General features: G+C 41.1%; 1 protein-coding gene across 1 annotated transcript in view; it reads left to right on the top strand.

Annotated features, from left to right (window-relative positions):
* unm_sa1614 (un-named sa1614) overlaps positions 1-3,717 on the top strand; it is a 102,677-nt gene extending 98,960 nt beyond the window's left edge. The window contains exons 27-28 of the mRNA XM_046319913.1: positions 97-219; positions 3,125-3,717. Of these exons, the coding sequence (XP_046175869.1) occupies positions 97-219; positions 3,125-3,199 (198 nt within the window). The 3' untranslated portion in view covers positions 3,200-3,717. The remainder of the gene's footprint in view (positions 1-96; positions 220-3,124) is intronic.
* Positions 3,718-13,055: the final 9,338 nt, after the last annotated feature.

Raw genomic sequence — 13,055 nt, 5'->3', positions numbered from 1 at the left:
TTAGTCACCCTTAGGGATGGTGTAATGTTTTTATTTCCTTACTGGTGTGGTATTTTCACTCACTAGTGCTGTTGTCTCTATCTGCTTCTTTTCCAGCCCAAGCCTAAAGTGATGCGGGTCCAAGCCATCTATGGCTGTGTGGGTGACCACCATGATGAGCTCACTTTCAACGAGGGCGAGGTATTGGTTGTGCTTGGAGAGGACGATGCTGATTGGTGGGTAGGTACCTCTCAGTTACTGGTAGAAGTTGCCCTCAGACACAGATTTAGTATCAGATTACCCTCCACAAATCTGTTTTGGCAGTAGGCCTTCTTCAGTGTGTAGGTTCAAAGTTTTGGGGCAACAGCTTAATTGAAATACTAAATAAAATGTGCAACCTGTACCTTTATTTTGACAGGGAAGTCATACTGAGACTAGGGTCACTATTACAGATGAGCCCTGCATAAATACATCAAACATAAACAATATACAAAATATATATTTAGAAAAACAGACAGTTAACTCAGCTGCTTGCAATTAGCGCTGACCTTAACCATTCATTGAAGGGGTAAACCAATTAGTGATCAGTGTTTAGGAAGGGACTCGTACATTCTGTGTTATCCAGTCTGGTCAGTCGTGCAAAACCACAGGATTGGATCTGCTCTTCTGTTTCTGTTGTGTAAATAATTCCAATGTTTACAATCCAACATGCACCATTAGAGAGCCAGGGGGGTCAATCTTGTTTCCAAACTGTAACACTCTGTCACATTTGTACAAAAACACTGGGCCCTCAGACTTTTACTGTTGTTACCTCCAGTATCATATTTCTTCTGTCTGTAAAAAGCAAAGTGATTTACAGTAAATCCTTGTGAATTGCGACAGAAATCTCTGTTCAAATCACAAGTTTCCCTTTCCTGTCAGCTATTGTATCTGTTTGATAATTGACAGAATCATTTACTGATTGAGTAAGGAGATGGACATCCAAAAGATATGCTTGTCAGTTTGCGAAACAAGGTGAATAGTTTGCAGACGGACAGCGGGACAGCTGGAATTGGTTCGGCCAGATTCCTCTCCGTTGACCCTGTTTCATTCAGTCTCCATATCTGCATCAATGAGTCGTCGACAAAACATCCAGCAAGGCCCTCATATAATGCCTTCCAGATTAGGTTTTGACCCTCGACAATATCCTACAGGTTGCGCTGGCGAAGAAATACACTACATGGCCTAGAGTATGTGGACACCTGAACATATCATTCCAAAATCATGGGTAGTAATATGAAGTTTGTCCCCCCTTTGCTGCTGTAACAGCCCCCACTCTTCTGGGAAGGCTTTCCACTAGATGTTGGATCATTGCTGCTGGGACTTGCTTTCATTCAGCCAAAAGAGCATTAGTTGGGCACTGATTTTAGGCAATTAGGCCTGGTTCACAGTCATCATTCCAATTCATCCCAAAGGTGTTCGATGGAGTTGTGGTCAGGGCTCTGTGCAGACCAGTTAATTTATTCCACATTGATCTTGAAAAAACATTTCTGTATAGACCTCGCTTTTTTGTACGGGGGCATTATGCTGAAACAGGGAAGGGCCTTCCCCAAACTGTTGCCACAAAGTTGGAAGCACAGAATCATCTAGAATGTCATTGTATGCTGTAGTGTTAAGATTTCCCTTCACTGGAACTAAGGGGCCTAGCCCGACTCCACCAAACTTTACAGTTGACACTATGCATTTGGGCAGGTAGCGTTCTCCTGGCATCCACCAAACCCAAATTAGTCCGTCGGACTGCCAGTTGATGAAGCGTGATTTATCACTCCAAAAAACGCGCTTCCACTGCTCTAGAGTCCAATGGCGGCAAGCTTTACACCACTCCAGCTGACACTTGGCATTGTGATCTTAGGCTTGTGCGCAGCTGCTAGGCCATGAAAACCCATTCATGAAGCTCCTGAGTAACAGTTATTGTGCTGACATTGCTTCCAGAGGCAGTTTTGGAACTCAGTAATGAGTGCTGCAACCGAGAACAGATGATTTTTAAGCGCAACGCATTTCAGCACAGAGCGGTCCCGTTCTGTGAGCTTGTATGGCCTATCACTTCGCGGCTGAGCCATTGTTGCTCCTCGCAATTTCCACTTCACAATAACAGCACTTACAGTTGACCGGGGCAGCTTTAGCAGGGCAGAAATGTTAGGAAATAACTTGTTGGAAAGGTGGCATCCTGTGACGGAACCACATTGAAAGTCAATGAACTCTTCAGTACGGGCTATTCAACTGACAATGTTTATCTATGGAGGTCACATGGTTGTGTGCTTGATTTTATAGCAATGGGTGTGACTGAAATAGCTAAAAGGGTGTCCACTAATTTCAAGGGGTGTTCATACTTTTTCTTTTTTTTAACAGAAGAGTTACAGATTCTGCAATAAAAAATGTTAAAGTAATTTCAGATTGAGCTGACATATGCATAGTTTAAAGCTAAAGCTGAACTTCTGCAATGTGGATTGAATAGTTAATAAAGAAAACAAAATTAAGATTGAAAGACAAGTATAGAATGTCTAGTCCAACCCAAAGATCCCCTTTCATTCAGGATACAGGCCTGGGTTCAAATACATGTGTATTTGAGTATCTGGTATTCAAAATACTTTTTTCTGTATATTTTAGTATTTCCAAATACACAGCCCGAAAACAAACAAATACTTTTATTCGAGTTTTTGAATGGTTATTTGTAAAAGCAAATAAATGGGTTAAAAGCATGGGACTGTATTTGAGTCAATGTCTTGTATTTTCAAATGCTTTCCGTGTGTATTTCCAAATACATTCCAATATTCAACTACTTGTCTTTTCAAATGTGAAAGTAATTGAGAATATTTGAAACCGTATTAGAACCCAGGTCTGTCAGGATATAATGTCCATTGTATTCTTTATCTTCTAGAGCTGTGATACAACTATGCCAGAAACCCTATATAGGAGGGCTATAGGACAAACAGCTTCCTCTTCCTCTGGATACTCAATAGGCCATCTGGTTTTCAAATGGAATCTCCCCCCATAGTCACAAAAGCAGACAACCTGAACTAACAAACATACAAATGGGGTGTAGATGGGGTCAACGGTAGATTTTTTTTGTGCAACCCATCAATATTTTGTTATTTTGTCCTCACAGCATGGATACGTTGAGGGCCAGCCAAACAAGAAAGGCCTGTTCCCTTCATCTTTCGTCCATTTGTTGTCTGACTGACACAAGTCAAAAGCTGGAGGACATGTTCTGTAAAGTAACCTGGCAACCTTTGCCACCCTTCCCAATGACTTCAGGTCCAAGCTCAAACTTATTCCATACCTTACCTAATTGTTAACCTAAAGATGTAGGGGCTACCGGACCTGGGCTCAGACATTCCTTTGAGTTGTTAGGGGACCTTTTTTCCTGAACAATGTCTGTTTTTTTCTGGTTGTGTTTTGCTTTTCGTGTGTTGTGTATTTTAAATGGATATATATGAATGTGTCGTTTAATGTGTTTTGTGTATTTTGATGTGTATTATGCTATACAAGGCTCATCTGGAAAAGAGACCTTGGTTTCAGCAATGACTCCCTAATCAAAATAAAGGTAAAAATATTAAGATACCCAAGGATCATGGTGCACTCCGGGAACTTTGGTTCTGATCATGAATGTACACCGATGGAGAGAACATTGTTTGAACATCACCGCTCAAGTTCTCCTCCTCTTGGGGAAGCCATATGTTTACATATTTTGCTTTGTGTGACCAAATCTTTATTCATTTTATTTTCTTGGGGGGGTGGGGGGGGCTACATGCACAATACATACAGTGGGGAGCCTTGTGCAGGTCTACAATTTTAGCCCTGATGTCCTTACACAGCTCTCTGGTCTTGGCCATTGTGGAGAGGTTGGAGTCTGTTTGATTGAGTGTGTGGACAGGTGTCTTTTATACAGGTAACGAGTTCAAACAGGTGCAGTTAATACATGTAATGTGTGGAGAACAGGAGGGCTTCTTAAAGAAAAACTAACAGGTCTGTGAGAGCCGGAATTCTTACTGGTTGGTAGGTGATCAAATACTTATGTCATGCAATAAAATGCAAATGAATTACTTAAAAATCATACAATGTGATTTTCTGGATTTTTGTTTTAGATTCCGTCTCTCACAGTTGAAGTGTACCTATGATAAAAATTACAGACCTCTACATGCTTCGTAAATAGGAAAACCTGCAAAATTGGCAGTGTATCAAATACTTGTTCTCCCCACTGTATATTCATATTATTGAATAGTTAACTTGCATCCAGCAGTGGGCTGCCAATCAAAAATTTAAATTTAAATTAAAAAGCAACACAAATGCAAAGTATTAATCGCCATGATTATAACACAGAGCCAACAAGTAACAATACATTTAGTATGTAAAAAAGAAAATAAGTAATATTGTTTGTATGTTTGGACTTCATAGATTGTTTATTTGGATGTATTGGGTTTTAGCTGAGGTTATTCTTTAGAGTCAAGTGTATTTGTCCAGGACGCAATTGTTTCTTAATTAGCACCATTCATTATCACTGTTGATCATTCTAATGGTATAACTTCTAATATTAACTGTATCTTCTGAGGAATTTGGAGAGAGAGGTGATTGCCATTTAGGAGCCAAGATCTTATTTTGCGGCAGTGCTGCATGCCAGCAGTGATCATCTCTGATTTATTGAGCGATCCAAGGACCTATCATCGTTAAGTAATATAGTATATGCAAAGCATTGAATATTTAAAATCATGCACATACATTTCGTAACTTTGTCCCAGCTGCATTTAACTGCAGGGCACTCCCACATCATATGAAAGAATGTGCCTACCTGATTTAGGGGACACGGTTGAGAGTTGGGGCCTGTTTCATCGTAAAACATTTCCTTTGTGTTAAATACAGTCTGTGAACACACTTAAAATCTATAAATTGATGGTTTCGGATTGCAGGATGCCGAGGTGATATTCTTTGTTCAAATTCACTTAGATTTGTGGACAATACTTTCCAAAAGTTGTTTATACAGTGCATTTGGAAATTATTCAGACCCCTTGACTTTTTCCATATTTTGTTACGTTACAGCCTTATTCTAACATGGATTAAGTATTTTGTTTCCCCTCAATCTACACACAATACCCCATAATGACAAAGCAAAAACAGGTTTAGACATTTTTGCAAATGTATTAAAAATAGAAACTAATATGACATTTACATAAGTATATTCAGACCCTACTCAGTACTTTTGTTGAAGCACCTTTGGCAGCGATTACAGCCTTGAGTGTTCTTGAGTATGACGCTACAAGCTTGGCACACCTGTATTTGGGGAGTTTATCCCATTCTTCTCTGCAGATCCTCTAAAGCTCTGTCAGGTTGGATGGGGAGCGTCGCTGCACAGATATTTTCAGGTCTCTCCAGAGAGATTCAATTGGATTCAAGCCCGGGCTCTGGCTGGGCCACTCAAGGACATTCAGAAACAAGCCACTCCTACATTGTCTTGGCTGTATGGTTAGGGTCGTTGTCCTGTTGGAAGTTGAACCTTCGCCCTAGTCAGAGGTCCTGAGCGCTCTGGAGCAGGTTTCATCAAGGATCTCTGTACTTTGCTCCGTTCATCTTTCCCTCGATCCTGACTAGTCTCCCAGTGCCTGCCACTGAAACATCACCATGATTCACCATAGGGATTGTGCCAGCTTTCCTCCAGATGTGACTCTTGACATTCAGACCAAAGAGTTCAATCTTGGTTTCATCAGACCAGAGAATCTTGACAGGTCCTTTAGGTACCTTTTGGCAGACTCCAAGCAAGCTGTCATGTGCCTTTTACTGAGGAGTGGTTTCCATCTGGCCACTATACCATAAAGGTCTGATTGGTGGACTGTTGCAGAGATGGGAGAACCTTTCAGAAGGACAACCAACTCCACAGAGGAACTCTTGAGCTCTCTCAGGTTCTTGGTCACATCTCTGACCAAGGCCCTTCTCCCCCGATTGCTCAGTTTGGCCCGGGCGGCCAGCTCTATGAATAGTCTTAGTGGTTCTTAACATCTTCCAATTAAGAATGATGGAGGCCACTGTGTTCTTGGGAACTTTCAATGATGCAGACATTTCTATGGTACCCTTCCCCAGATCTCTGCCTTGACACATCCTGTCTGAGCTCTACGGACAATTCCTTCGACCTCATGGCTTGGTTTTTGCTCTGACATGCACTGTCAACTTTGGGACCTTATATAGACAGGTGTGTGTGTGTGTGTACCTTTCCAAATCATGACCAATCAATTGAATTTACCATTGGTGGAATCCAATCAAATTCTAGAAACATCTCAAGGATGATTAATTGAAACAGGATGCACCTGAACTCAACTTCAAGTCTCATATAAAAGAGTCTGAATACTTATGTAAATAAGGTATATTTGTTTTGTGTTTGTAATACATTTCTTAAAACCTGTTTGCGCTTTGTCATAATGGGTGATTTGTTGAGAGATTTGTTTTAATCCATTTTAGAATAAGGCTGTATGAAGCAAAATGTGGAAAGGTCAAGGTGTCTGAATACTTTCCCGATATGCACTATATGATATAGAGATCAGTCCTTTCGGCAGCCCAGATCATTTATTCATGAATCCCATTATTAGATGGTTCGGTAGTTGGGTTTCCCAAGGGACTCCATAGGCTAGCATAGTTGAACTAAATTGTAATTAGGAAAAAAAATGAGTTGCCTGGTAATGTGTATTTTCAAATCTTAGAATATTCTCAAAGCATTACTGTCCATGATATCGGCAAGGGTACAGATTCCATATTTGGACCATGGGGGGAATGCAAAAAGGTCACAAGGTATTATTGTGAAATATTGGAGTATGGCATGAAGTTTTGATTCCCAGTTACACTGAACAGAATTATGATTGCAAGATGTAAAGTGCTGTTCCCATGTTTCATGAGCTGAAATAAAATATCACAGAAATTGTCCATATGCATTGTCCAAATTATTTCTCTCTAATATTTGTGCACTGATCTGTTTACATCCCTGTTAGTGACCTATTTTTATCCTTTGTCAAGATAATCCATAAAGAAGCTGATTAAACATCACTACACAGGCGCACCTTGTGCAGGGGACAATAAAATACCACTCTAAAATCTGCAGTTTTGTCACGCAACACAATGCCACGTGCAATTGGCATGCTGACTGCAGGAACTTCCACCATACCTGTTTCCAGATAATTTAATGTTAATTTCTCTATCATAAACCGACTCCAACATTGGTTTAGATAATATGGCAGTACGTCCAACCGGCCTCACAACCGCAGACCACGTGTAACCACACCAGCCCAGGACCTCCACATGCGGCTTCTTCACCTGCGGCATCATCAGAGGGGGGGAGGGTGGTGTGCTGAGCAGTAATTCTGTCTGTAATAAATCTTTTGTGGGAAAAAAAACATTCTAGTTGGCTGGGCCTAGCTACCCAGTGGTTGAACATGGCTTCCAAGTGGGCCTATGCCCTCCCAGGCCCACCCATGGCTGCGCTCCTGCCCAGTCATGTGAAATCCATAGATTAGGGCCTAATTAATTCATTTAAATTGACAGATTTATCTTATATGAACTGTAAATTGTTATGTTTAGATTTGTTGTATACACCGTTTCAAAATGTTGCTACAAATAGAGATTGTGTGAGCAATAATGGGACCAAAAGAATAGTTAAGGGATATATCAGTGAAGACCACCTCTTCCTCTTTGTAAGTTTGTTCATTTTATCCGGGATCGCTTACCTTGCCATATACATTCCGAAACCACACTATAGCCAGAAGGGGGAGACAAGAGAAGCATTGACCTACAGAAATTCAGCCATGCCAATATATATTTATTTTGACAATAGATATTCTGCCAACTAACACTAGAACCATCATAGACCACTGACGTTTGATTTCGTACATTACATTTTTTTTTAAATCACCTCCCACATAACCTATGTCCTGCTCCTTCCCTGACTTTTCCTACATTTTTGTATTTTAAATTGTGATTTCAAAATTCTGACAGTTGAGCAAAAGAAAGTATGTGGAGCCTTTTCACCTGTTTTCACACCTATTATCAACTTAACATGCCAAGACAATGCACTGGGACGTTGGTACCCAGTCAGGAACTAAAGCGTCTCTCTCTCCTCACTGAATGAATGACGAATGGATGTTAATTGTGCAAGTTACTTCACAATTGAATTTAAATGAAGCCTAACTGAATGATGACAGCGTAATGAGTTTGTTATGCCTATTTATCAGTGTTAGCACTTATGTTTATAGCAAATAATTATATTTTAATTTATTTCTTTTACATTTTACTTTGTAAAAATAAGCTATTACTGGACTGTTTTATTTACTAAAACTATTACTAATCAAATTTGTTGTAAGGTAGAAATTAAAACATGGCACGTGTTGCAGTAGTCCTTTAGAATAATGCAAAACATATCCTAGACTCGTGTTATCGAAGTTGATGAGCAAGGGGAAACAAAAGATGCCATTCAGCCTGCGCAGCCGGCTCATCGAAACTACACCTACGCTATACCAAAACTAATTCCACACATAAGAGTTTGCCTATAGACAAGATTAAATTGGCAAGTGAATGACAGTATTATCAGTTGTCAAATTGCACATGAAGAGAGGGGTGCATCTTGTAATGCACTTTATCAAATCCTCCTTCAGTCACATGCAGGTAACTTTTTGATTCCATATAGTATGAGAGAGAGCATATTCTGCCGTTTCTATGACACTTACCTTTGTCAAATAGTTCTCAGCTCCATTTCCAAATGTCACTTTTTCCAAGAGCATCTGCTCTGTCCATGCGTTTAGAGCATGACCGCTTGTGTGGCAGCATTGCTCTGGCTACTAAGCAGACCAACATAATACATGTAAAATTCACTATTCTGTTATCTTTTAAACACTGTTTCTTATTTCCACATGTTTCTTTAGACCTGGCAAAATGAAATTATAATGGACTTCTTGAACTAGTGTTTAAAAAAAAATGTTTTACTTGTAGCCATAGAATAACAAACTAATACATGCTATGTTATTTGAAAGAATCATTTTTTAGTTCTAATGTTACCTAAGACCTTTATAAACACAACAAAAGTATTATTCTTCCCATAGCATGTATGACATTTATTTATTAGACTGTTAGAATGTTGATACGTCATTGGCCAGGATGTGTCGAAAATTGGCTTTAGGCCTACATGTTTAATAGGACCTTGTAGAATTATACAAAACATATCATTGACCATCTAAACAAATAACTATTGTTTTATTTTTACAATAATATATTTCCACAAATATTTCTTCATACAAGTCATGCTTTACAATTGTTTAAGGACTATTTATCAAGCCTTGGTGTTTATGTTTGCACACCTTGCGGTTTGATTCGCATCCGATGTGTATGGTAAATGGGACGCCCGACAACGTTCTCTGACGGGTACTTATAGGCTGAAAGGCCAATCGGTTCTAGTATTAAAACAACTGGGATGTTAGTCAGTCTACTGAGGTCTATTGAATTCAGCGTTCTGTTAAAGTTCCTGGTTGTATATAAGGAAGGAAATATATCTACTCCCAAATATTTAAAATGGGAAACAATTGTGATTCCATAAGTAGATATGGCGTCCTCCATCGGTGTCTTGAGAAGCAGTAGGTTTATTTTAAACTTGAGATGGAGCTAAATGTGTATAAGTTTTTAAAAGCATTTGGGAGGGATTGAGATATATTGTCTAGATAAAGTAAGATATTGTCAGTGTATAATGAGATGATGTGATCCAGAGTTGAGAGATATTGGTGTAATAGTTTAACAAACCGGCTTTGGCATGGATGATTCAACTTGGCAAAGTAAGTTGCCAGGCTGTAACACATCCGGCTGTCATTGGGAGTTCCATAGGACAGCGCACAATTGACCCAGCGGTGTCCGGGTTTGGCCGGGGTAGGCCATCATTTTAAATGAGTATTTGTTCTTAACTGACTTGCCTAGTTAAATAAAAAATAAACGTTTCGGTACGGGACGACATAATAAATAAAACAAGTTTGTTTATCAACGCTAGGGGGCGATTGTGAGAACACTGGGTTGCATCCTTACCTTTTTTCTTTTATAAAAGCAAAATTAGTGTTGCATTTACATTCCTTCCAAATGAACCGTTGTGAATGGTTATGTTAATAATTTCAAGTAACAGTGGACCTAATTTCTTTGAAAATGTTAAATAAACCTCAGGAGGAATACCATTTCAACCAGATGAAATGCCTTTATTCATGTTATCCAATAAACATGAATCCCTTTGAGGTTATGGAGAGATATTTGAGCTCCCAGCCAACAAATCAGCCCTTTAGTAAACTTGTGGAAAATTGTGTTTGACCATGTACAATTCTATTTTACTGTAAACAAATTGACAACATACTTTCAGCATGCTTATAGGGAAAGACATTCAACAAGCATGGCACTTACACAAATGACTGATAATTGGTTGAGAGAAATAGATGATAAGACGATTGTGGGAGCTGTTTTGTTAGACTTCAGTGCTACTTTGACATTATCAATCCTAGTCTGCTGCTGGAATAACATGTGTTATGGTTTTACATGTGCTATATTGTGGATAAAGAGTTACCTGTCTAACAGAACACAGAGGGTGTTATTTAATGGAAGCCTCTTAAAAAAATCCAGGAGAAATTAGGAATTCATCAGGGCAGCTGTCGAGGCCCTTTACTTTTTTCATTCTTTACTAATGACATGCCACTGGCCTTGTGTAAAGCCGGTGTGTCTATGTATGCAGATGACTCAACACTATACACGTCAGCTACTACAGCGAAATCACTGCAACACTTAACAAAGAGCTGCAGTTAGTTTCAGAATGGTGGCAAGGAATAAGTTAGTCCTTAATTTTTCAAAAACTAAAACCATTGTCTTTGGGACAAATCATTCACTAAACCCTAAACCGCAACTAAATCTTGTAATAAGTTATTTGGAAATTGAGCAAGTTGAGGTGACTGCTTGAAGTAACCCTGTCATTGTAAAAACATGTCGATACAGTAGCTAAGATGGGAAGAAGGCTGTCCATAATAAACCTTTTTAACACTATCAACAAGGCAGATCCTACAGGCTCTAGTTTTATGCTGGACGCTTTGATGTCATGTTTGTCATTTATTATCATGTCTTGTCCCTGTGCTCCCCATGCTATTCGTTTCCCTCTGCTGGTCTTATTTGGTTCTTTCCCTCCTTCTATCCCTCTCTCTCCCCCTCCCTCTCTCACTCTCTCGCTCTCTCTTCTCTCTATCGTTCCGTTCCTGCTCCCAGCTGTTCCTATTCCCCTAATCATCATTTAGTCTTCCCACACCTGTTCCCGATCCTTTCCCCTGATTAGAGTCCCTATTTATTCCTTTGTGATCCGTTCCTGTCCCGTCGGTTCCTTGTATTGTATTCACCATGCTGTGATTGCGTTTCGCCCTGTCCTGTCGTGTTTTTGCTGTGATTGTGTATCGCCCTGTCCTGTCGTGTTTTTTTGCCTTCATCAGATGCTGCGTGTGAGCAGGTGTCTCTGTCGACTACGGCCTGCGCCTACCCGGCGACCTGCAGTCTGTGGCCGCTTCTCCAGTTGTTTCCCCTCTACAAGTCTAGAGGATTTCTGTTATTCCGTTTTGGACTTAAATAAACTCTGTTTCTGTTAAGTCGCTTTTGGGTCCTCTTTCACCTGCATGACAGAAGGAACCGACCAAGGAATGGACCCAGCGACTTCAGACGCTCGTTACACTGCCGTCGAGATCCAAGGAGCCATGCTCGGCAGACACGAGCAGGAATTGTCCGCTGCTCGCCATGCCGTGGAGAACCTGGCCGCTCAGGTTTCCGACCTCTCTGGACAGTTCCAGAGTCTACGTCTCGTGCCACCTGTTACTTCCTGGCCTGCCGAGCCTCCAGAACCTAGGGTTAATAACCCACCTTGCTACTCCGGGCAGCCCACTGAGTGCCGCTCCTTTCTCACGCAGTGTGAGATTGTGTTCTCTCTCCAACCCAACACATACTCTAGAGAGAGAGCTCGGGTTGCTTACGTCATTTCACTCCTTACTGGCCGGGCTCGAGAATGGGGCACAGCTATCTGGGAGGCAAGGGCTGATTGCTCTAACAAATTCCAGAACTTTAAAGAGGAGATGATTCGGGTTTTTGACCGTTCAGTTTTTGGTGGGGAGGCTTCTAGGGCCCTGGCTTCCTTATGCCAAGGTGAACGGTCCATAACGGATTATTCCATTGAGTTTCGCACTCTTGCTGCCTCTAGTGAGTGGAACGAGCCGGCGCTGCTCGCTCGTTTTCTGGAGGGACTCCACGCAGTGGTTAAGGATGAGATTCTCTCCCGGGAGGTTCCTTCAGATGTGGACTCTTTGATTGCTCTCGCCATCCGCATAGAACGACGGGTAGATCTTCGTCACCGGGCTCGTGGAAGAGAGCTCGCATCAACGGTGTTTCCCTGCTCCGCATCGCAACCATCTCCCTCCTCTGGCTTTGAGACTGAGCCCATGCAGCTGGGAGGGATTCGCATCTCGAATAAGGAGAGGGAACGGAGGATCACCAACCGCCTGTGCCTCTATTGCGGAGTTGCTGGACATTTTGTTAATTCATGTCCAGTAAAAGCCAGAGCTCATCTGTAAGCGGAGGGCTACAGGTGAGCGCAACTACTCAAGTCTCTCCATCAAGGTCCTGTACGACTTTGTCGGTCCACCTACGCTGGACCGGTTCGGGTGCTACATGTAGTGCCTTGATAGACTCTGGGGCTGAGGGTTGTTTCATGGACGAAGCATGGGTTCGGAAACATGACATTCCTTTCAGAGAGTTAGATAAGCCTACGCCCATGTTCGCCTTAGATGGTAGTCATCTTCCCAGTATCAGATTTGAGACACTACCTTTAACCCTCACAGTATCTGGTAACCACAGTGAGACTATTTCTTTTTTGATTTTCCGTTCACCGTTTACACCTGTTGTTTTGGGTCATCCCTGGCTAGTATGTCATAATCCTTCTATTAATTGGTCTAGTAATTCTATCCTATCCTGGAACGTTTCTTGTCATGTGAAGTGTTTAATGTCTGCCATCCCTCCCGTTT

This window comes from Oncorhynchus gorbuscha, linkage group LG21 (genome assembly GCF_021184085.1).
Source record: "Oncorhynchus gorbuscha isolate QuinsamMale2020 ecotype Even-year linkage group LG21, OgorEven_v1.0, whole genome shotgun sequence".
Classification (NCBI taxonomy): domain Eukaryota; kingdom Metazoa; phylum Chordata; class Actinopteri; order Salmoniformes; family Salmonidae; genus Oncorhynchus; species Oncorhynchus gorbuscha.
The sequence above is the reverse complement of the archived record's forward strand: the minus strand, read 5'-3'. Positions and strand labels throughout refer to the sequence as shown.